This window comes from Pseudophryne corroboree, chromosome 12 (assembly GCF_028390025.1).
Source record: "Pseudophryne corroboree isolate aPseCor3 chromosome 12, aPseCor3.hap2, whole genome shotgun sequence".
NCBI lineage: Eukaryota > Metazoa > Chordata > Amphibia > Anura > Myobatrachidae > Pseudophryne > Pseudophryne corroboree.
In genome coordinates this window covers 174,001,346-174,024,688 of record NC_086455.1, presented here as the reverse complement: position 1 = coordinate 174,024,688, position 23,343 = coordinate 174,001,346, and the positions used below count along the sequence as shown (strand labels likewise).

The 23,343-nt window shown below is 48.4% G+C and overlaps 1 protein-coding gene across 1 annotated transcript in view; it reads left to right on the top strand.

Annotated features, from left to right (window-relative positions):
* Nucleotides 1–1,447: 1,447 nt before the first annotated feature.
* The window catches only part of ZC3H14 (zinc finger CCCH-type containing 14), an 86,577-nt gene continuing 64,681 nt past the window's right edge, over nt 1,448–23,343 (top strand). The window contains 1 exon segment of the mRNA XM_063948618.1: nt 1,448–1,559. Within this exon segment, the coding sequence (XP_063804688.1) occupies nt 1,524–1,559 (36 nt within the window). The 5' untranslated portion in view covers nt 1,448–1,523.

Here is a 23,343-nt window from a genome sequence, read left to right as displayed (position 1 = left end):
ATACAGGACTACTCCTATGTGACAGACACTGTACAGGACTAATCACTATACAGGACTACTCCTGTGTCGGGCACTATACAGGACTAATCACTATACAGGACTAATGACTGTAGTAAAGGACTAATCACTATATAGGACTAATGACTGTAGTACAGGACTAATCACTATACAGGACTACTCCTAGGTGTCAGGCACTGTACAGGACTAATCAATATACAGGACTACTCCTAGGTGTCAGGCACTGTACAGGACTAATCACTATGCAGGACTACTCCTATGTGTCAGGCACTGTACAGGACTAATCACTATACAGGACTACTCCTATGTGTCAGGCACTGTACAGGACTAATCACTATACAGGACTAATCACTATACAGGACTACTCCTATGTGTCAGGCACTGTACAGGACTAATCACTATACAGGACTAATCACTATACAGGACTACTCCTAGGTGTCAGGCACTATACAGGACTAATCACTATACAGGACTACTCCTATGTGTCAGGGACTGTACAGGACTAATCACTATACAGGACTACTCCTAGGTGTCAGGCACTGTACAGGACTAATCACTATACAGGACTACTCCTAGGTGTCAGGCACTGTACAGGACTAATCACTATACAGGACTACTCCTAGGTGTCAGGCACTGTACAGGACTAATCACTATACAGGACTAATCACTATACAGGACTACTCCTAGGTGTCAGGCACTATACAGGACTAATCACTATACAGGACTACTCCTATGTGTCAGGGACTGTACAGGACTAATCACTATACAGGACTACTCCTAGGTGTCAGGCACTGTACAGGACTAATCACTATACAGGACTACTCCTAGGTGTCAGGCACTATACAGGACTAATCACTATACAGGACTACTCCTAGGTGTCAGGCACTGTACAGGACTAATCACTATACAGGACTAATCACTATACAGGACTACTCCTAGGTGTCAGGCACTATACAGGACTAATCACTATACAGGACTACTCCTAGGTGTCAGGCACTATACAGGACTAATCACTATACAGGACTACTCCTAGGTGTCAGGCACTATACAGGACTAATCACTATACAGGACTACTCCTAGGTGTCAGGCACTATACAGGACTAATCACTATACAGGACTACTCCTAGGTGTCAGGCACTATACAGGACTAATGACTGTAGTACAGGACTAATGACTGTAGTACAGGACTAATGACTATACAGGACTAATCACTATACAGGACTAATGACTGTAGTACAGGACTAATCACTATACAGGACTAATGACTGTAGTACAGGACTAATCACTATACAGGAGTCGGACTAATCACTATACAGGAGTCGGACTAATCACTATACAGGACTAATGACTGTAGTACAGGACTCCCCCATGTGTGCGCAGAGTGAGGCTCAGGCTGCAGTTGCTCCTCCGCGCCGCCGGTGTCGCTGTGCCGCTGGGTGTCACCGGTGATCTCTATACCGGGGCAGAGGCCTGTGGTGCTGTGCTGTGCTGTGGGAATCGGGACCATGGAGATCGGAACTGAGATCAGTCGCAAAATTCGGGTGTGTAACCGCAACCCTCTACACCTGTGTCACCGGCTCCTCTCACCCACCCTACACACATGTCACCGGCTCCTCTCACCCTCCCTACACCCGGGTCACCGGCTCAGTGCCCTCACCCTCGACACCCGGGTCACCGGCTCAGTGCCCTCCACCTATTACTCCTGGGTCACCGGCTCAGTGCCCTCACCCTCTACACCCGGGTCACTGGCTCAGTGCCCTCACCCCCCTACACCCATGTCACCGGCTCCTCTCACCCCCTACACCCATGTCACCAGCTCAGTGCCCATACACCCATGTCTCAGACTCAGTGCCCTCACCCCCATACACCCATGTCACTGGCTCAGTGCCCTCCACCCCCTACTCCTGGGTCACTGGCTCAGTGCCCTCACCACCAAACCTGGGTCACTGGCTCAGAGCCCTCACCCCCTACACCAGGTTACTAGCTCAGACCCCTCACCCCTTGCAACCGGGGTCACCTTTCAGTGCCCTCCGACCCCTACACCCGGTTCTGTAATCTATCTCCTGTGTGGGTATCATGTTATATTTATCAGGGTATAGCCCTCTCTGATCTATCCCCTGTGTGGGTATCATGTTATATTTATCTGGGTATAGCCCTCTCTGATCTGTCCTGTGTGGGTGTCATGTTATGTTTAGCTGGGTATATCCCAATCTGATCTATCCCCTGTGTAGGTATCATGTTATATTTATCTGGGTATAGCCCTCTCTGTTCTATCCCCCGTGTGGGTATCATGTTATATTTATCTGTGTATAGCCCTCTCTGATCTGACCTGTGTGGGTATCATGTTATATTTATCAGGGTATAGCCCTCTCTGTTCTATCCCCTGTGTGGGTATCATGTTATATTTATCTGGGTATAGCCCTCTCTGATCTGTCCTGTGTGGGTGTCATGTTATGTTTATCTGGGTATAGCCCTCTCTGATCTATCCCCTGTGTGGGTATCATGTTATATTTATCTGGGTATATCCCTCTCTGATCTATCTCCTGTGTGGGTATCATGTTATATTTATCCGGGTATATCCCTCTCTGATATATCCCCTGTGTGGGTATCATGTTATATTTATCTGGGTATAGCCCTCTCTGATCTGTCCTGTGTGGGTATCATGTTATATGTATCTGGGTATAGCCCTCTGTGATCTATCCCCTGTGTGGGTATCATGTTATATGTATCTGGGTATAGCCCTCTCTGATCTGTTCTGTGTGGGTATCATGTTATATTTATCTGGGTATAGCCCAATCTGATCTATCCCCTGTGTGGGTATCATGTTATATTTATCTGGGTATAGCCCAATCTGATCTATCCCCTGTGTGGGTATCATGTTATATTTATCTGGGTATAGCCCAATCTGATCTATCCCCTGTGTAGGTATCATGTTATATTTATCTGGGTATAGCCCTCTCTGTTCTATCCCCTGTGTGGGTATCATGTTATATTTATCTGGGTATAGCCCTCTCTGATCTATCCACTGTGTGGGTATCATGTTATATTTATCTGGGTATAGCCCAATCTGATCTATCCCCTGTGTAGGTATCATGTTATATTTATCTGGGTATATCCCTCTCTGATTTGTCTCCTGTGTGGGTATCATGTTATATTTATCTGGATATAGCCCTTTCTGATCTATCTCCTGTGTGGGTGTCATGTTATGTTTATCTGGGTATAGCCCAAACTGTTCCATCTCCTGTGTGGGTATCATGTTATATTTATCTGGGTATAGCCCTCTCTGATCTGACCTGTGTGGGTATCATGTTATATTTATCGGGGTATAGCCCTCTCTGATCTGTCCTGTGTGGGTATCATGTTATATTTATCTGGGTATAGCCCTCCCTGATCTGACCCCTGTGTGGGTATCATGTTATATTTATCTGGGTATAGCCCTCTCTGATCTGTCCCCTGTGTGGGTATCATGTTATATTTATCTGGGTATAGCCCTCTCTGATCTGTCCTGTGTGGGTATCATGTTATATTTATCTGGGTATAGCCCTCTCTGATCTATCCCCTGTGTGGGTATCATGTTATGTTTAACTGGGTATAGCCCTCTCTGATCTGTCCTGTGTGGGTATCATGTTATATTTATCTGGGTATAGCCCTCTCTGATCTGTCCTGTGTGGGTATCATGTTATATTTATCTGGGTATAGCCCTCCCTGATCTGACCCCTGTGTGGGTATCATGTTATATTTATCTGGGTATAGCCCTCTCTGATCTGTCCCCTGTGTGGGTATCATGTTATATTTATCTGGGTATAGCCCTCTCTGATCTGTCCTGTGTGGGTATCATGTTATATTTATCTGGGTATAGCCCTCTCTGATCTATCCCCTGTGTGGGTATCATGTTATGTTTAACTGGGTATAGCCCTCTCTGATCTGTCCTGTGTGGGTATCATGTTATATTTATCTGGGTATAGCCCTCTTATCTGATCCTTCTAGAATGATGAAGGGCCAGGGCGCCGGAGTTCGGGGGCACATGGACTTGCGGCCGGAACGGAGGCGCGGCCACCACGCCCCCGTCATTTTAGTGGGCGGTGCGGCACACAGACGCTGCTATAGAGGGCGTCAGTGGCCGTCGACGTCACTGTTGTGGGCGTGCCCAGCACCTCCTTCGGTGCTGGGCTTCCCCAGCTCTCTCCCAATGCGTAAATGGATGCCGCGCGCATGCGCACGGCATCTTTACACGCTGGGAGGGCAGGAAGCGGGTGGCTGTTCTAGCAGGGAGGGTTTTGCCTTCTAAAATAAACGGGCAGGGTGCGGCGCCCTTCTAAAACAGCCTAGAGTGAACACTAGGTATAGCTCTCTCTGATCTATCTCCTGTGTGGGTATCATGTTATATTTATCTGGGTATAGCCCTCTCTGATCTATCTCCTGTGTGGGTATCATGTTATATTTATCTGGGTATAGCTCTCTCTGATCTGACCTGTGTGGGTATCATGTTATATTTATCTGGGTTATATAGTGTTCCTTCTAGGATGATGAAGGGGCAGGGCGCCGGAGTTCGTGGGCACATCGGCCTCCACGCCCCCGTCATTTTAGTGGGTGGTGCGGCCCACAGACGCTGCAATAGAGGGCGTCTGTGGCCCTCGACGTCACTGTTGGGGGTGTGCCCAGCACCTCCGTCGGTGCTGTGCTTCCCCCAGCTCTCTCCCAATGCGTTAATGGATGCCGCGCACATGCGCACGGTATCTTTACCCGCTGGGAGGGTAGGAAGCGGGTTGCTGTTCTAGCAGGGAGGGTTTTGCCTTCTAAAAAATGGGCAGGGCGCGCACCCTGCTAAAGCAGCCTAGAGTGAACACTAGGTATAGCCCTCCCTGATCTGACCTGTGTGGGTATCATGTTATATTTATCTGTGTATAGCCCTCTCTGATCTGACCTGTGTGGGTATCATGTTATATTTATCTGGGTATAGCCTTCTCTGATCTGTCCTTTGTGGGTATCATGTTATATTTATCTGGGTATAGCCCTCCCTGATCTGACCCCTGTGTGGGTATCATGTTATATTTATCTGGGTATAGCCCTCTCTGATCTGTCCTGTGTGGGTATCATGTTATATTTATCTGGGTATATCCCTCTCTGATCTATCCCCTGTGTGGTTATCATGTTATATTTATCTGGGTATAGCCCTCTCTGATCTATCCCCTGTGTGGGTATCATGTTATATTTATCTGGGTATAGCCCTCTCTGATCTATCCCCTGTGTGGGTATCATGTTATATTTATCTGGGTATAGCCCTCTCTGATCTATCCCCCGTGTGGGTATCATGTTATATTTATCTGGGTATAGCCCTCTCTGATCTATCCACTGTGTGGTTATCATGTTATATTTATCTGGGAATATCCCTCTCTGATCTGTCTCCTGTGTGGGTATCATGTTATATTTATCTGGGTATAGCCCTCTCTGATCTATCCCCTGTGTGGGTATCATGTTATATTTATCTGGGTATAGCCCTCTCTGACCTGTCCTGTGTGGGTATCATGTTATATTTATCTGGGTATATCCCTCTCTGATCTATCCCCTGTGTGGGTATCATGTTATTTCTCTAACGTCCTAGTGGATGCTGGGACTCCGTCAGGACCATGGGGAATAGCGGGCTCCGCAGGAGACAGGGCACATCTAAAAAAGCTTTTAGGTCACATGGTGCGTACTGGCTCCTCCCCCTATGACCCTCCTCCAAGCCTCAGTTAGGTTTTTGTGCCCGTCCGAGAGGGTGCAATCTAGGTGGCTCTCCTAAAGAGCTGTTTAGAAAAGTTTTTTTTTAGGTTTCAATCTCAGTGATTCCTGCTGGCAACAGGATCACTGCATCGAGGGACTTAGGGGAGAGATTTCCAACTCACCTGCGTGCAGGATGGATTGGAGTCTTAGGCTACTGGACACTTAGCTCCAGAGGGAGTCGGAACACAGGTCAGCCTGGGGTTCGTCCCGGAGCCGCGCCGCCGATCCCCCTTACAGACGCTGAAGAGACGGCAGAACGGAGGTCCGGAAAGCAGGCGGCAGAAGACTCCTCAGTCTTCTTGAAGGTAGCGCACAGCACGGCAGCTGTGCGCCATTGTTGTCACACGGCTCACTGACTCAGTCACGGAGGGTGCAGGGCGCTGCTGGGGGCGCCCTGGGCAGCAATATAATTACCTTTAGTGGCAAAATAAATACATCACATATAGCCATTAAGGCTATATGTATGTATTTTAACCCAGGCCAGTTTCTTAAAAACCGGGGAAAAGCCCGCCGAAAAAGGGGCGGAGCTTATTCTCCTCAGCACTCAGCGCCATTTTCCTGCTCAGCTCCGCTGGTGAGGAAGGCTCCCAGGTCTCTCCCCTGCACTGCACTACAGAAACAGGGTAACAAAGAGAAGGGGGGCATAAATTGGCGATATTTATATATTAAGAGCGCATATATAGTAAACAACACCTTCTAGGGTTGTTTATATACATTTATAGCGCTTTTGGTGTGTGCTGGCAAACTCTCCCTCTGTCTCCCCAAAGGGCTAGGGGGTCCTGTCTTCGATTAGAGCATTCCCTGTGTGGCTGCTGTGTGTCGGTACGTGTGTGTCGACATGTATGAGGACGATGTTGGTGTGGAGGCAGAGCAATTGCCGATGATGGTAATGTCACCCCCTAGGGAGTCTACACCGGAATGGATGGCTTTAGTTATGGAATTACGTGATAATGTCAGCACATTACAAAAGTCAGTTGACGAAATAAGACGCCCGGCAAACCAGTTAGTACCGGTTCAGGCGTCTCAGACACCGTCAGGGGCTGTAAAACGTCCTTTACCTCAGTCAGTCGACACGGGTACCGACACAGATGAATCTAGTGTCGACGGTGAAGAAACAAACGTATTTTCTCTATCGTCCTAGTGGATGCTGGGGTTCCTGAAAGGACCATGGGGAATAGCGGCTCCGCAGGAGACAGGGCACAAAAAGTAAAGCTTTTCCAGATCAGGTGGTGTGCACTGGCTCCTCCCCCTATGACCCTCCTCCAGACTCCAGTTAGATTTTTGTGCCCGGCCGAGAAGGGTGCAATCTAGGTGGCTCTCCTAAAGAGCTGCTTAGAAAAAGTTTAGCTAGGTTTTTTATTTTACAGTGATTCCTGCTGGCAACAGGATCACTGCAGCGAGGGACTGAGGGGAGAAGGAGTCAACTCACCTGCGTGCAGGATGGATTGGCTTCTTGGCTACTGGACATCAAGCTCCAGAGGGACGATCACAGGTACAGCCTGGATGGTCACCGGAGCCGCGCCGCCGGCCCCCTTGCAGATGCTGAAGTCAGAAGAGGTCCAGAATCGGCGGCTGAAGACTCCTGCAGTCTTCTAAAGGTAGCGCACAGCACTGCAGCTGTGCGCCATTTTCCTCTCAGCACACTTCACACGCGGTCACTGAGGGTGCAGGGCGCTGGGGGGGGGCGCCCTGGGAGGCAAATGTAACCTATATAAAGGCTAAAAATACCTCACATATAGCCCCTAGAGGCTATATGGAGATTTCTCTATCGTCCTAGTGGATGCTGGGGTTCCTGAAAGGACCATGGGGAATAGCGGCTCCGCAGGAGACAGGGCACAAAAAGTAAAGCTTTTCCAGATCAGGTGGTGTGCACTGGCTCCTCCCCCTATGACCCTCCTCCAGACTCCAGTTAGATTTTTGTGCCCGGCCGAGAAGGGTGCAATCTAGGTGGCTCTCCTAAAGAGCTGCTTAGAGAAAGTTTAGCTTAGGTTTTTTATTTTACAGTGAGTCCTGCTGGCAACAGGATCACTGCAACGAGGGACTGAGGGGAGAAGAAGTGAACTCACCTGCGTGCAGGATGGATTGGCTTCTTGGCTACTGGACATTAGCTCCAGAGGGACGATCACAGGTACAGCCTGGATGGTCACCGGAGCCGCGCCGCCGGCCCCCTTGCAGATGCTGAAGTTAGAAGAGGTCCAGAATCGGCGGCTGAAGACTCTGACAGTCTTCTAAAGGTAGCGCACAGCACTGCAGCTGTGCGCCATTTTCCTCTCAGCACACTTCACACGCTGTCACTGAGGGTGCAGGGCGCTGGGGGGGGGCGCCCTGGGAGGCAAATGTAAACCTATATACTGGCTAAAAATACCTCACATATAGCCCCCAGAGGCTATATGGAGATATTTAACCCCTGCCAAACTTCACTAAAGAGCGGGAGACGAGCCCGCCGTAAAAGGGGCGGGGCCTATCTCCTCAGCACACAGCGCCATTTTTTCTCTCACAGAAAGGCTGGAGAGAAGGCTCCCAGGCTCTCCCCTGCACTGCACTACAGAAACAGGGTTTAAACAGAGAGGGGGGGCACAAATTGGCGATATAAATATATATATAAAGATGCTATTAGGGAGAAACACTTATATAAGGTTGTCCCTATGTAATTATAGCGTTTTTTCGTGTGTGCTGGCAAACTCTCCCTCTGTCTCTCCAAAGGGCTAGTGGGGTCCTGTCCTCTGTCAGAGCATTCCAGGTGTGTGTGCTGTGTGTCGGTACGTGTGTGTCGACATGTATGAGGACGATGCTGGAGGAGGCGGAGAAATTGCCTGTAATGGTGATGTCACTCTCTAGGGAGTCGACACCGGAATGGATGGCTTATTTAGGGAATTACGTGAGAATGTCAACACGCTGCAAGGTCGGTTGACGACATGAGACGGCCGACAAACAATTAGTAACGGTCCAGGCGTCTCAGAAACACCGTCAGGGTTTTTTTATAAAAAACGCCCATTTACCTCAGTCGGTCGACACAGACACGGACACTGAATCCAGTGTCGACGGTGAATAAACAAACGTATTCCTCATTAGGGCCACACGTTAAGGGCAATGAAGGAGCTGTTACATATTTCTGATACTACAAGTACCACAAAAAAGGGTATTATGTGGAAGTGAAAAAACTACCTGTAGTTTTTCCTGAATCAGATAAAATAAAATGAAGTGTGTGATGATGCGTGGGTTTACCCCGATAGCAAATATTGGCGTTATACCCTTTCCCGCCAGAAGTTAGGGCGCGTTGGGAAACACCCCTTAGGGTGGATAAGGCGCTCACACGCTTATCAAGTGGCGTTACCGTCTCCAAATACGGCCGCCCTCAAGGAGCCAGCTGATAGGCAGCTGGAAAAATATCCTAAAAAGTATATACACACAGACGGTGGCTATACTGCGACCAGCGATCGCCATCAGCCTGGAGATGCAGTGCTGGGTTGGCTTGGTCGAATTCCCTGACTAAAAATATTTTATTGATATAGAGCATTTAATAGGATGCATTCTATATATATGTATGCGAGATGCACAGAGGGATATTTGCACTCTGGCATCAAGATAAGTGCGTTGTCCATATCTCCCAAAAGATGTCATGGACACGACAGTGGTCAGGTGATACAGATCCCATACGGCACATGGAAGTATTGCCGTATTAAGGGAAGGAGTTATTTGGGGTCGGTCCGTCGGACCTGGGGGCCACGGCCACAGCTGGGAAATCCAACCTTTTTACCCCAAGTTACATCTCAGCAGAAAAAGACACTGTCTTTTCAGCCTCAATCCTTCCGTTCACATGTGGGCAAGCGGGCAAAAGGCCAGTCATATCTGCCCAGACATAGAGGAAAGGGAAGTAGACTGCAGCAGGCAGCCCCTTCCCAGGAAAAGAAGCCCTCCACCAGTGGGGGGGTAGTCTCAAGAGTCTCAGCGCGCAGTGGGATCACTCGCAAGTTGACCCCTAGATCATACATTATCCCAGGGGTACGGATTGGAGAGTCGAGACATTTTTTCCTCGCAGGTTCCTGAAGCCTGCTTTACCAACGGCTCCCTCCGACAAGGAGGCAGTATTGGGAAAAAATTCACAAGCTGTATTTCCAGCAGGTGATAATCAAAGTACCCCTCCTACAACAAGGAAAAGGGTATTAGTCCTCCACACTATATTGTGGTACTGAAGCCAGACGGCTTGGTGAGACATAATCTAAATCTGAAATCTTTGAACACTTACATAAAAAGGTTCAAATCAAGATGGAGTCACTCAGAGCAGTGATAGAGAACCGGAAAAAAGGGGACTATATGGTGTCCCTGGACATCAAGGATTACCTCCATGTCCAAATTTGCCCTTCTCAACAAGGGTACCTCTGGTTCGTGATACAGAACTGTCAATATCAGTTTCAGACGCTGCCGTTGAATTATCCACGGCACCCCGGGCCTTTACCAAGGTAATGGCCGAAAAGATGATTCTTAAAAGAAGAAAGGCATCTAAATTATCCCTTACTTGGACGATATCCTGAAAGGGACAAGTTTCCAGAGAACAGTTGGAGGTCGGAAAAGAACTATCTAAAGTAGTTCTACGACAGCACGAGTGGATTCTAAATATTCCAAAAATCGCAGCTGTTTTCCGATGATACGTCTGCTGTTCCTAGGAATGATTCTGGGCATAGTCCAGAAAGAGGTATTTCTCCTGGAGGGGAAAGCCAGGGAGTTATCCGACCTAGTCAGAAACCTCCTAAATCCAGGCCAAGTATCAGTGCATCGATGCACAGGAGTCCTGGGAAAAATGGTGGCTTCTTACGAAGCGATTCCATTCGGCAGATCTCACGCAAAAACTTTTCAGGGGGATTTGCTGGACGAATGGTCCGGATCGCATCTTCAGATGCATCAGCGGATAACCCTGTCTCCAAGGACAAGGGTGTCTCTTCTGTGGGGGCTGCAGAGTGCTCATCTTCTAGAGGGCAGCACATTCAGCATTCAGGACTGTGTTCTGGTGACCACGGATGCCAGCCTGAGAGGCTGGGAAACAGTCACACAAGGAAGAAATTTCCAAGGAAGTGTGGTCAAGTCTGGAGATTTCTCTCCACATGAATATACTGGAGCTAAGGGCAATTTACGATGCTCTGAGCCTAGGAAGACCTCTGCTTCAAAGTCAACAGGTGCTGATCCAGTAGGACATCATCATGGCAGTCGCCCACGTAAACAGACGGGGCGGCACAAGAAGCAGGAGGACAATGACAGCAAGGATTCTTCGCTGGGCGAAAGATCATGTGATAACACTGTCAGCAGTGTTCATTCCGGGAGTGGACAACTAGGAAGATTTCCTCAGCATAAATGAATTCCACCCGGAAAAGTGGGAACTTCATCTGGAAGTTTCCACATGTTTGTAAACCGTTGGGAAAGACCAAAGGTGGTTATGATGGCGTCCCACATGAAGCGCCAGGTCTAGAGACCCTCAGGCAATAGCTGGGACGCTCTGGTAACACCGTGGGTGTACCAGTCGGTGTATGTGTTCCCTCCTCTGCCTTTCATACCCAGTGTATGGAGAATGATAGGAAGGAGAGGAGTAAGAACTATACTCGTGGTTCCGGTTTGGGCCAAGAAGAACTTGGTACCCGGAACTTCAAGAGATACTAGAAAGGATCTTGATTCAGCAAGAATCATGTCTGTTCCATGACTTACCGCAGCTGCGTTGACGCCAGGGCGGGTGAACGCCGGATCCTAAGGGAAAAAGGCATTCCGGAAGAGGTCATCCCTACCCTGGTCAGAGCCAGGAAGGAGGTGACCGCACAACATTATCACCGCTTAGGTGAAAATATGTTCCATGGTGTGAGGCCAGGAAGGCTCCACGGAAGAATTTCAACTAGGTTAATTCCTACATTTCCTGCAAGCAGGAGTGTATATGGGTCTCAAATTGGGGTCCATTAAGGTTCAAATTTCGACCGGTCGATTTTCTTCCAGAAAGAAATTGGCTTCAGTTCCTGAAGTCCAGAAGTTGTTAAGGGAGTACTGCATATACAACCCCTTTTTGATGTCTCCAGTGGCACTGGGCGATCTCAACGTAGTTTGGGATTCCTAAAATCACATTGTTTTAAACAACTCAAATCTGTGGATTTGATATATCTCACATGGAAAGTGACCATGCTGTTGGTCCTGGCCTCGGCCAGGCGAGTGTCAGAATTGGCGGCTTTATCTCACAAAGCCATATCTGATTGTCCATTCGGACAGAGCAAAGCTGTGGACTCGTCCCCAGTTTCTCCCTAAGGTGGTGTCAGCGTTTCACCTGAACCAGCTTATTGTGGTGCCTGCGGCTACTGGGGACTTGGAGGACTCCAAGTTGCTGGATGTTGTCAGGGCCCTGAAAATATAGTTTCCAGGTCGGCTGGAGTCAGGAAATCTGACTTGCTGTTTATCCTGTATGCACCCAACAAGCTGGGTGCTCCTGCTTCTAAGCAGACTATTGCTCGTTGGATTTGTAGTACAATTCAGCTTGCACATTCTGTGGCAGGCTTGCCACAGCAAAAAATATGTAAATGCCCATTCCACAAGGACGGTGGGCTCATCTTGGGCGGCTGCCCGAGGGGTCTCGGCATTACAACTCTGCCGAGCAGCTACGTGGTCGGGGGAGAACACGTTTGTAAAATTTTACAAATTTGATACCCTGGCAAAAGAGGACCTGGAGTTCTCTCATTCGGTGCTGCAGAGTCATCCGCACTCTCCCGCCCGTTTGGGAGCTTTGGTATAATCCCCATGGTCCTTTCAGGAACCCCAGCATCCACTAGGACGATAGAGAAAATAAGAATTTACTTACCGATAATTCTATTTCTCGGAGTCCGTAGTGGATGCTGGGCGCCCATCCCAAGTGCGGATTATTCTGCAATACTTGTACATAGTTATTGTTACAAAAATCGGGTTATTGTTGTAGGAAGCCGTCTTTCAGAGGCTCCTTTTGTTATCATACTGTTAACTGGGTTTAGATCACAAGTTGTACGGTGTGATTGGTGTGGCTGGTATGAGTCTTACCCGGGATTCAAAATCCTCCCTTATTGTGTACGCTCGTCCGGGCACAGTACCTAACTGGAGTCTGGAGGAGGGTCATAGGGGGAGGAGCCAGTGCACACCACCTGATCTGGAAAAGCTTTACTTTTTGTGCCCTGTCTCCTGCGGAGCCGCTATTCCCCATGGTCCTTTCAGGAACCCCAGCATCCACTACGGACTCCGAGAAATAGAATTATCGGTAAGTAAATTCTTATTATTTAACCCCTGCCTGATTTCTCTAAATAGCGGGAGACGAGCCCGCCAGAAAAGGGGCGGGGCCTATCTCCTCAGCACACGGCGCCATTTCCTCTCACAGCTCCGCTGGTCAGGACGGCTCCCAAGTCTCTCCCCTGCACTGCACTACAGAAACAGGGTAAAACAGAGAGGGGGGGGCAAATTTATGGCGATATTTTGATATAACAAAGCAGCTATAAGGGAGCACTTATTATAAGGCTATCCCTGATATATATATAGCGCTTTTGGTGTGTGCTGGCAAACTCTCCCTCTGTCTCCCCAAAGGGCTAGTGGGTCCTGTCTTCGTTAGGAGCATTCCCTGTGTGTCTGCTGTGTGTCGGTACGTGTGTGTCGACATGTATGAGGACGATATTGGTGTGGAGGCGGAGCAATTGCCAAATATGAGGATGTCACCCCCTAGGGAGTCGACACCAGAATGGATGCCTTTATTTATGGAACTACGGGATAGTGTCAACACGCTAAAGCAGTCGTTTGACGACATGAGGCGGCCGGACAATCAATTAGTGCCTGTCCAGGCGACTCAAACACCGTCAGGGGCTGTGAAACGCCCTTTGCCTCAGTCGGTCGACACAGACCCAGACGCAGGCACTGACTCCAGTGGTGACGGTGACGAATCAACCGTATTTTCCAGTAGGGCCACACGTTATATGATTTTGGCAATGAAGGAGGCGTTACATTTAGCTGATACTACAGGTACCACTAAACAGGGTATTATGTGGGGTGTGAAAAAACTACCTATAGTTTTTCCTGAATCAGAAGAATTAAATGACGTGTGTAATGAAGCGTGGGTTGCCCCTGATAAAAAGCTGATAATTTCAAAGAAATTATTGGCATTATACCCTTTCCCGCCAGAGGTTAGGGAGCGCTGGGAAACACCTCCTAGGGTGGACAAGGCGCTAACACGCTTATCTAAACAAGTGGCGTTACCCTCTCCTGAGACGGCCGCACTTAAAGATCCATCAGATAGGAGGATGGAAAATATCCAAAAAAGTATATACACACATGCAGGTGTTATACTACGACCAGCTGTAGCGACTGCCTGGATGGGCAGTGCTGGGGTAGTTTGGTCAGAGTCCCTGATTGAAAATATTGATACCCTGGACAGGGACAATATTTTACTGTCGTTAGAACAAATAAAGGATGCATTTCTTTATATGCGTGATGCACAGAGGGATATCTGCACACTGGCATCACGGGTAAGTGCTATGTCCATTTCGGCCAGAAGAGCTTTATGGACGCGACAGTGGACAGGCGATGCGGATTCAAAACGGCATATGGAAGTTTTGCCGTATAAAGGGGAGGAGTTATTTGGAGTCGGTCTATCAGATTTGGTGGCCACGGCTACAGCCGGGAAATCCACCTTTCTACCTCAAGTCACTCCCCAACAGAAAAAGGCACCGACTTTTCAACCGCAGCCCTTTCGTTCCTTTAAAAATAAGAGAGCAAAGGGCTATTCATATCTGCCACGAGGCAGAGGTCGAGGGAAGAGACAGCAACAGGCAGCTCCTTCCCAGGAACAGAAGCCTTCCCCGGCTTCTACAAAAGCCTCAGCATGACGCTGGGGCTTCTCAAGCGGACTCGGGGACGGTGGGCGGTCGTCTCAAAAATTACAGCGCGCAGTGGGCTCACTCGCAGGTAGATCCCTGGATCCTGCAGATAATATCTCAAGGGTACAGGTTGGAATTAGAGACAGATCCACCTCGCCGTTTCCTGAAGTCTGCTTTACCAACGTCCCCCTCCGAAAGGGAGACGGTTTTGGAAGCCATTCACAAGCTGTACTCTCAGCAGGTGATAGTCAAGGTACCTCTTCTACAACAAGGGAAGGGGTATTATTCCACTCTTTTTGTGGTACCGAAGCCGGATGGCTCGGTAAGGCCTATTCTAAATCTGAAGTCCTTGAACCTGTACATAAAGAAGTTCAAGTTCAAGATGGAGTCACTCAGAGCAGTGATAGCGAACCTGGAAGAGGGGGACTTTATGGTATCCTTGGACATCAAGGATGCGTATCTCCACGTTCCAATTTACCCCTCACACCAGGGGTACCTCAGGTTCGTTGTACAAAACTGTCACTATCAGTTTCAGACGCTGCCGTTCGGATTGTCCACGGCACCTCGGATCTTTACAAAGGTAATGGCCGAGATGATGATTCTTCTTCGAAGAAAAGGCATATTAATTATCCCATACTTGGACGATCTCCTAATAAGGGCAAGGTCCAGAGAACAGCTAGAGATGGGATTAGCACTGTCTCAAGAAGTGCTAAAACAGCACGGGTGGATTCTGAATATTCCAAAATCCCAGTTAATGCCGACAACTCGTCTGCTGTTCCTAGGGATGATTCTGGACACGGTTCAGAAAAAGGTTTTTCTCCCGGAGGAAAAAGCCAAGGAGTTATCCGAGCTTGTCAGGAACCTCCTAAAACCAGGAAAGGTGTCTGTACATCAATGCACAAGAGTCCTGGGAAAAATGGTGGCTTCTTACGAAGCAATTCCATTCGGCAGATTCCACGCAAGAATTTTCCAAAGGGATCTGTTGGACAAATGGTCAGGGTCGCATCTTCAGATGCACCTACGGATAACCCTGTCTCCAAGGACAAGGGTGTCTCTTCTGTGGTGGTTGCAGAGTCCTCATCTATTGGAGGGCCGCAGATTCGGCATACAGGATTGGATCCTGGTGACCACGGACGCCAGCCTGAGAGGCTGGGGAGCAGTCACACAAGGAAGAAACTTCCAGGGAGTATGGACGAGTCTGGAAACGTCTCTTCACATAAACATTCTGGAACTAAGAGCAATATACAATGCTCTAAGCCAGGCAGAACCTCTGCTTCAGGGAAAACCGGTGTTGATCCAGTCGGACAACATCACGGCAGTCGCCCATGTGAACAGACAGGGCGGCACAAGAAGCAGGAGTGCAATGGCAGAAGCTGCAAGGATTCTTCGCTGGGCAGAGAATCATGTGATAGCACTGTCAGCAGTGTTCATCCCGGGAGTGGACAACTGGGAAGCAGACTTCCTCAGCAGACACGATCTTCACCCGGGAGAGTGGGGACTTCATCCAGAAGTCTTCCACATGCTGGTAACCCGTTGGGAAAGACCAATGGTGGACATGATGGCGTCTCGCCTCAACAAAAAACTGGACAGGTATTGCGCCAGGTCAAGAGATCCGCAGGCAATAGCTGTGGACGCACTGGTAACGCCTTGGGTGTACCGGTCGGTGTATGTGTTTCCTCCTCTGCCTCTCATACCAAAAGTATTGAGAATTATACGGCAAAGAGGCGTAAGAACGATACTAGTGGTTCCGGATTGGCCAAGAAGGACTTGGTACCCGGAACTTCAAGAGATGATCACGGAAGATCCGTGGCCTCTACCTCTAAGGAGGGACTTGCTTCAGCAGGGTCCCTGTCTGTTTCAAGACTTACCGCGGCTGCGTTTGACGGCATGGCGGTTGAACGCCGGATCCTAAAGGAAAAAGGCATGCCGGAAGAAGTCATTCCTACTTTGATTAAAGCAAGGAAGGAAGTAACCGTGCAACATTATCACCGAATTTGGCGAAAATATGTTGCGTGGTGCGAAGATCGGAGTGCTCCGACGGAGGAATTTCAACTGGGTCGATTCCTACATTTCCTGCAATCAGGATTGTCTATGGGTCTCAAATTGGGATCTATTAAGGTTCAAATTTCGGCCCTGTCGATTTTCTTTCAAAAAGAATTGGCTTCAGTCCCTGAAGTCCAGACCTTTGTTAAGGGAGTGCTGCATATACAGCCTCCTGTGGTGCCTCCAGTGGCACCGTGGGATCTCAATGTGGTTTTGGACTTTCTAAAATCTCATTGGTTTGAACCACTAAATAAGGTGGATTTGAAATATCTCACTTGGAAAGTGACCATGCTTCTAGCCCTGGCTTCTGCCAGGAGAGTATCAGAATTGGCAGCTTTATCTTACAAAAGCCCATATCTGATTTTCCATTCGGACAGGGCAGAACTGCGGACTCGTCCGCATTTTCTCCCTAAGGTGGTGTCAGCATTTCATCTGAACCAGCCTATTGTAGTGCCTGCGGCTACAAGTGACTTGGAGGACTCCAAGTTACTGGACGTTGTCAGAGCATTAAAAATATATATTGCAAGGACAGCTGGAGTCAGAAAATCTGACTCGTTGTTTATATTGTATGCACCCAACAAGATGGGTGCTCCTGCGTCTAAGCAGACGATTGCTCGTTGGATCTGTAGCACAATCCAACTTGCACATTCTGTGGCAGGTCTGCCACAGCCTAAATCTGTAAAGGCCCACTCCACAAGGAAGGTGGGCTCATCTTGGGCGGCTGCCCGAGGGGTCTCGGCATTACAACTTTGCCGAGCAGCTACGTGGTCAGGGGAGAACACGTTTGTAAAATTTTACAAATTTGATACTCTGGCTAAGGAGGACCTGGAGTTCTCTCATTCGGTGCTGCAGAGTCATCCGCACTCTCCCGCCCGTTTGGGAGCTTTGGTATAATCCCCATGGTCCTTTCAGGAACCCCAGCATCCACTAGGACGATAGAGAAAATAAGATTTTACTTACCGATAAATCTATTTCTCGGAGTCCGTAGTGGATGCTGGGCGCCCATCCCAAGTGCGGATTATCTGCATAAATTGTACATAGTTATTGTTAACTAATTCGGGTTATTGTTGAAGGAAGCCATCTTTCAGAGGCTCCGCTGTTATCATACTGTTAACTGGGTTTAGATCACAGGTTGTACGGTGTGATTGGTGTGGCTGGTATGAGTCTTACCCGGGATTCAAAATCCTCCCTTATTGTGTACGCTCGTCCGGGCACAGTACCTAACTGGAGTCTGGAGGAGGGTCATAGGGGGAGGAGCCAGTGCACACCACCTGATCTGGAAAAGCTTTACTTTTTGTGCCCTGTCTCCTGCGGAGCCGCTATTCCCCATGGTCCTTTCAGGAACCCCAGCATCCACTACGGACTCCGAGAAATAGATTTATCGGTAAGTAAAATCTTATTTTCCAATAGGGCCACACGTTATATGATCACGGCAATGAAGGAGGCTTTGCAGATCTCTGATACTGCTGGTACCTCAAAAAGGGGTATTATGTGGGGGGTGAAAAAACTACCTGTATTTTTTCCAGAATCAGAGGAATTGAATGACGTGTGTGATGAAGCGTGGGTTAACCCCGATAGAAAACTGCTAATTTCCAAGAAGTTATTGGCATTATACCCTTTCCCACCAGAGGTTAGGGCGCGCTGGGAAACACCCCCTAGGGTGGATAAGGCGCTCACACGTTTATCAAAGCAAGTGGCGTTGCCGTCTCCTGATACGGCCGCCCTCAAGGATCCAGCAGATAGGAGGCTGGAAACTACACTGAAGAGTATATACACACATACTGGTGTTATACTGCGACCGGCAATAGCCTCAGCCTGGATGTGCAGTGCTGGGGTAGTGTGGTTGGATTCTCTGACTGAAAATATTGATACCCTGGATAGGGACAGTATTTTATTGACTCTAGAGCAATTAAAGGATGCTTTCCTTTATATGCGAGATGCTCAGAGGGATGTTTGTACTCTAGCATCAAGAGTAAGCGCGATGTCCATATCTGCCAGAAGAAGTTTATGGACGCGACAGTGGTCAGGTGATGCGGATTCCAAGAGGCATATGGAAGTATTGCCATATAAAGGAGAGCAATTGTTTGGGGTCGGTCTTTCGGACCTGGTGGCCACGGCAACTGCCGGCAAATCCACTTTTTTACCTCAGACCCCCTCCCAACAGAAAAAGACACCGTCTTTTCAGCCGCAGTCCTTTCGCTCCTATAAAAAGCGACCAAAAGGACAGTCTTATCTGCCGCGAGGCAGAGGAAAGGGTAAGAAAGGGCAGCAAGCAGCCCCTGCCCAGGAACAGAAGCCCGCCCCGGCTTCTACAAAGCCATCAGCATGACGCTGGGGCTTTACAAGCGGACTCAGGAACGGTGGGGGGTCGACTCAAGATTTTCAGCAATCAATGGGTTCACTCACAAGTGGACCCGTGGGTCCTGCAGATAGTATCTCAGGGTTACATGCTGGAGTTCGAAAGGTCTCCCCCTCGCCGGTTCCTAAAGTCTGCTTTACCAACGTCTCCCTCAGAAAGGACGTCGGTTTTGGAAGCCATTCACAAGCTGTATTCTCAGCAGGTGATAGTCAAGGTACCCCTCCTACAACAGGGAAAGGGGTATTATTCCACACTATTTGTGGTACCGAAACCGGACGGTTCGGTAAGGCCTATTCTAAATCTGAAATCCTTGAACCTGTACATAAAGAAATTCAAGTTCAAGATGGAGTCACTCAGAGCAGTGATAGCGAATCTGGAAGAAGGAGACTTCATGGTGTCCTTGGACATAAAAGATGCTTATCTACATGTCCCGATTTACCCCTCACACCAAGGGTATCTCAGGTTCGTGATACAAGACTGTCATTATCAGTTTCAAACGCTGCCGTTTGGGTTGTCCACGGCCCCTCGGGTCTTTACCAAGGTAATGACCGAAATGATGGTTCTTCTACGAAGAAAAGGCGTATTAATTATCCCTTACTTGGACGATCTCCTGATAAGGGCAAAGTCCAGAGAACAGCTGGAAGTCGGTGTAGCGCTAACACAAGTAGTGCTTCAGCAACACGGGTGGATTCTAAATCTTCCAAAATCTCAATTGACCCCGACAACACATCTGCTGTTCCTGGGCATGATTCTGGACACGGTTCAGAAAAAGGTATTTCTCCCGGAAGAGAAAGCAAGGGAGTTATCCGAACTTGTAAAGAACCTCCTAAAACCAGGAACTGTGTCAGTACATCAATGCACAAGAGTCCTGGGAAAGATGGTGGCTTCGTACGAAGCGATTCCATTCGGCAGATTCCATGCACGAACATTTCAGTGGGATCTGCTGGACAAATGGTCCGGATCGCATCTGCACATGCATCAGCGGATAACACTGTCACCGAGAACAAGGTTGTCTCTCCTGTGGTGGTTGCAGACTGCCCATCTGTTAGTGGGCCGCAGATTCGGCATACAGGACTGGGTCCTGGTGACTACGGATGCCAGCCTACGAGGTTGGGGAGCAGTCACAAAGGGAAGAAACTTCCAGGGCGTGTGGTCAAACCTGGAGACGTCCCTTCACATAAATATACTGGAGCTAAGAGCAATCTACAATGCTCTAAGCCTGGCAAAATCGCTGCTTCAGGGTCAGCCGGTGTTGATCCAGTCCGACAACATCACGGCAGTCGCCCACGTAAACCGACAAGGCGGCACGAGAAGCAGGAGTGCAATGGCAGAAGCTGCAAGGATTCTGCGCTGGGCGGAGAATCATGTCGTAGCACTGTCAGCAGTGTTCATTCCGGGAGTGGACAACTGGGAAGCAGATTTCCTCAGCAGACACGACCTTCACCCGGGAGAGTGGGGACTTCATCCAGAAGTTTTCCACATGATTGTGAACCGTTGGGAAAAACCAAAGGTGGACATGATGGCGTCTCGCCTCAACAAAAAATTGGACAGGTATTGCGCCAGGTCAAGAGACCCTCAGGCAATAGCTGTGGACGCTCTGGTAACACCGTGGGTGTACCAGTCAGTGTATGTGTTCCCTCCTCTGCCTCTCATACCAAAGGTACTGAGAATTATACGGAAAAGAGGAGTAAGAACAATACTGGTAGCTCCGGACTGGCCAAGAAGAACTTGGTATCCGGAACTTCAAGAGATGCTCACGGAGGATCCGTGGCCTCTACCTCTAAGAAGGGATCTGCTTCAGCAGGGACCTTGTATGTTCCAAGACTTACCGCTGCTGCGTTTGACGGCATGGCGGTTGAACGCCGGATTCTAAAAGAGAAGGGCATTCCTGAGGAAGTTATTCCTACTTTAATTAAAGCCAGGAAAGAAGTGACCGCACAACATTATCACCGCATTTGGAGAAAATATGTTGCGTGGTGTGAGGCCAAGAAGGCTCCAACGGAAGAATTTCAATTGGGTCGATTCTTACATTTCCTGCAAGCAGGATTGTCTATGGGCCTCAAATTGGGGTCCATTAAAGTTCAAATTTCGGCCTTATCAATTTTCTTCCAGAAGGAATTGGCGTCAGTGCCTGAAGTACAAACTTTTGTCAAAGGTGTACTACATATACAACCCCCAATAGTGCCTCCAGTGGCACCGTGGGATTTGAACGTGGTTCTAAATTTTCTCAAATCTCATTGGTTTGAGCCTTTAAAATCGGTAGATTTAAAATACCTTACATGGAAGGTAACCATGCTGTTGGCCCTGGCTTCAGCCAGGAGAGTTTCGGAGTTGGCAGCTTTGTCATACAAAAGCCCATATCTGATATTCCATTCGGACAGGGCAGAATTGAGGACACGTCCTCAATTTCTCCCTAAGGTGGTTTCGGCATTTCACTTGAACCAGCCTATTGTGGTGCCTGCGGCTACTAGCGACTTGGAGGACTCCAAGTTACTGGACGTTGTCAGAGCATTAAAAATATATATTTCAAGGACAGCTGGAGTCAGAAAATCTGACTCGTTGTTTACATTGTATGCACCCAACAAGTTGGGTGCTCCTGCGTCTAAACAGACGATTGCACGTTGGATATGTAGTACAATCCAACTTGCACATTCTGTGGCAGGCCTGCCACAGCCTAAATCTGTAAAGGCCCACTCCACAAGGAAAGTGGGCTCATCCTGGGCGGCTGCCCGAGGAGTCTCGGCATTACAACTTTGCCGAGCAGCTACGTGGTCAGGGGAGAACACGTTTGTAAAATTTTACAAATTTGATACTCTGGCTAAAGAGGACCTGGAGTTCTCTCATTCGGTGCTGCAGAGTCATCCGCACTCTCCCGCCCGTTTGGGAGCTTTGGTATAATCCCCATGGTCCTGACGGAGTCCCAGCATCCACTAGGACGTTAGAGAAAATAAGAATTTACTTACCGATAATTCTATTTCTCATAGTCCGTAGTGGATGCTGGGCGCCCATCCCAAGTGCGGATTGTCTGCAATGCTTGTACATAGTTATTGTTACAAAAATCGGGTTATTACTGTTGTTGTGAGCCATCTGTTCAGAGGCTACTTCGTTTGTGTTATCATACTGTTAACTGGGTTCAGATCACAAGTTGTACGGTGTGATTGGTGTGGCTGGTATGAGTCTTACCCGGGATTCAAGATCCTTCCTTATTGTGTACGCTCGTCCGGGCACAGTACCTAACTGAGGCTTGGAGGAGGGTCATAGGGGGAGGAGCCAGTACGCACCATGTGACCTAAAAGCTTTTTTAGATGTGCCCTGTCTCCTGCGGAGCCCGCTATTCCCCATGGTCCTGACGGAGTCCCAGCATCCACTACGGACTATGAGAAATAGAATTATCGGTAAGTAAATTCTTATTATTTATCTGGGTATAGCCCTGTCTAATCTGTCCCATGTGTGGGTATCAAGTTATATTTATCTGGGCATAGCCTCTCTGATCTATCCCCTATGTGGGTATCATGTTATATTTATCTGGGTATATCCCTCTCTGATCTGTCCTGTGTGGGTATCATGTTATATTTATCTGGGTAAAGCCCTCTCTGATCTATCTCCTGTGTGGGTATCATGTTATATTTATCTGGGTATAGCCCTCTCTGATCTGTCCTGTGTGGGTATCATGTTATATTTATCTGGGTATAGCCCTCTCTGATCTGTCCTTTGTGGGTATCATGTTATATTTATCTGGGTATATCCTTCTCTGATCTATCCCCTGTGTGGGTATCATGTTATATTTATCTGGTTATAGCCCTCTCTGATCTATCTCCTGTGTGGGTATCTTGTTATATTTATCTGGGTATAGCCCTCTCTGATCTATCCCCTGTGTGGGTATCTTGTTATATTTATCTGGGTATAGCCCTCTCTGATCTATCCCCTGTGTGGGTATCATGTTATATTTATCTGGGTATAGCCCTCTCTGATCTATCCCCTGTGTGGGTATCATGTTATATTTATCTGGGTATAGCCCTCTCTGATCTATCCCCTGTGTGGGTATCATGTTATATTTATCTGGGTATAGCCCTCTCTGATCTATCCCCTGTGTAGGTATCATGTTATATTTATCTGGGTATAGCCCTCTCTGATCTGACCTGTGTGGGTATCATGTTATATTTATATGGGTATAGCCCAATCTGATCTATCCCCTGTGTAGGTATCATGTTATATTTATCTGGGAATATCCCTCTCTGATCTGTCTCCTGTGTGGGTATCATGTTATATTTATCTGGGAATATCCCTCTCTGATCTATCCCCTGTGTG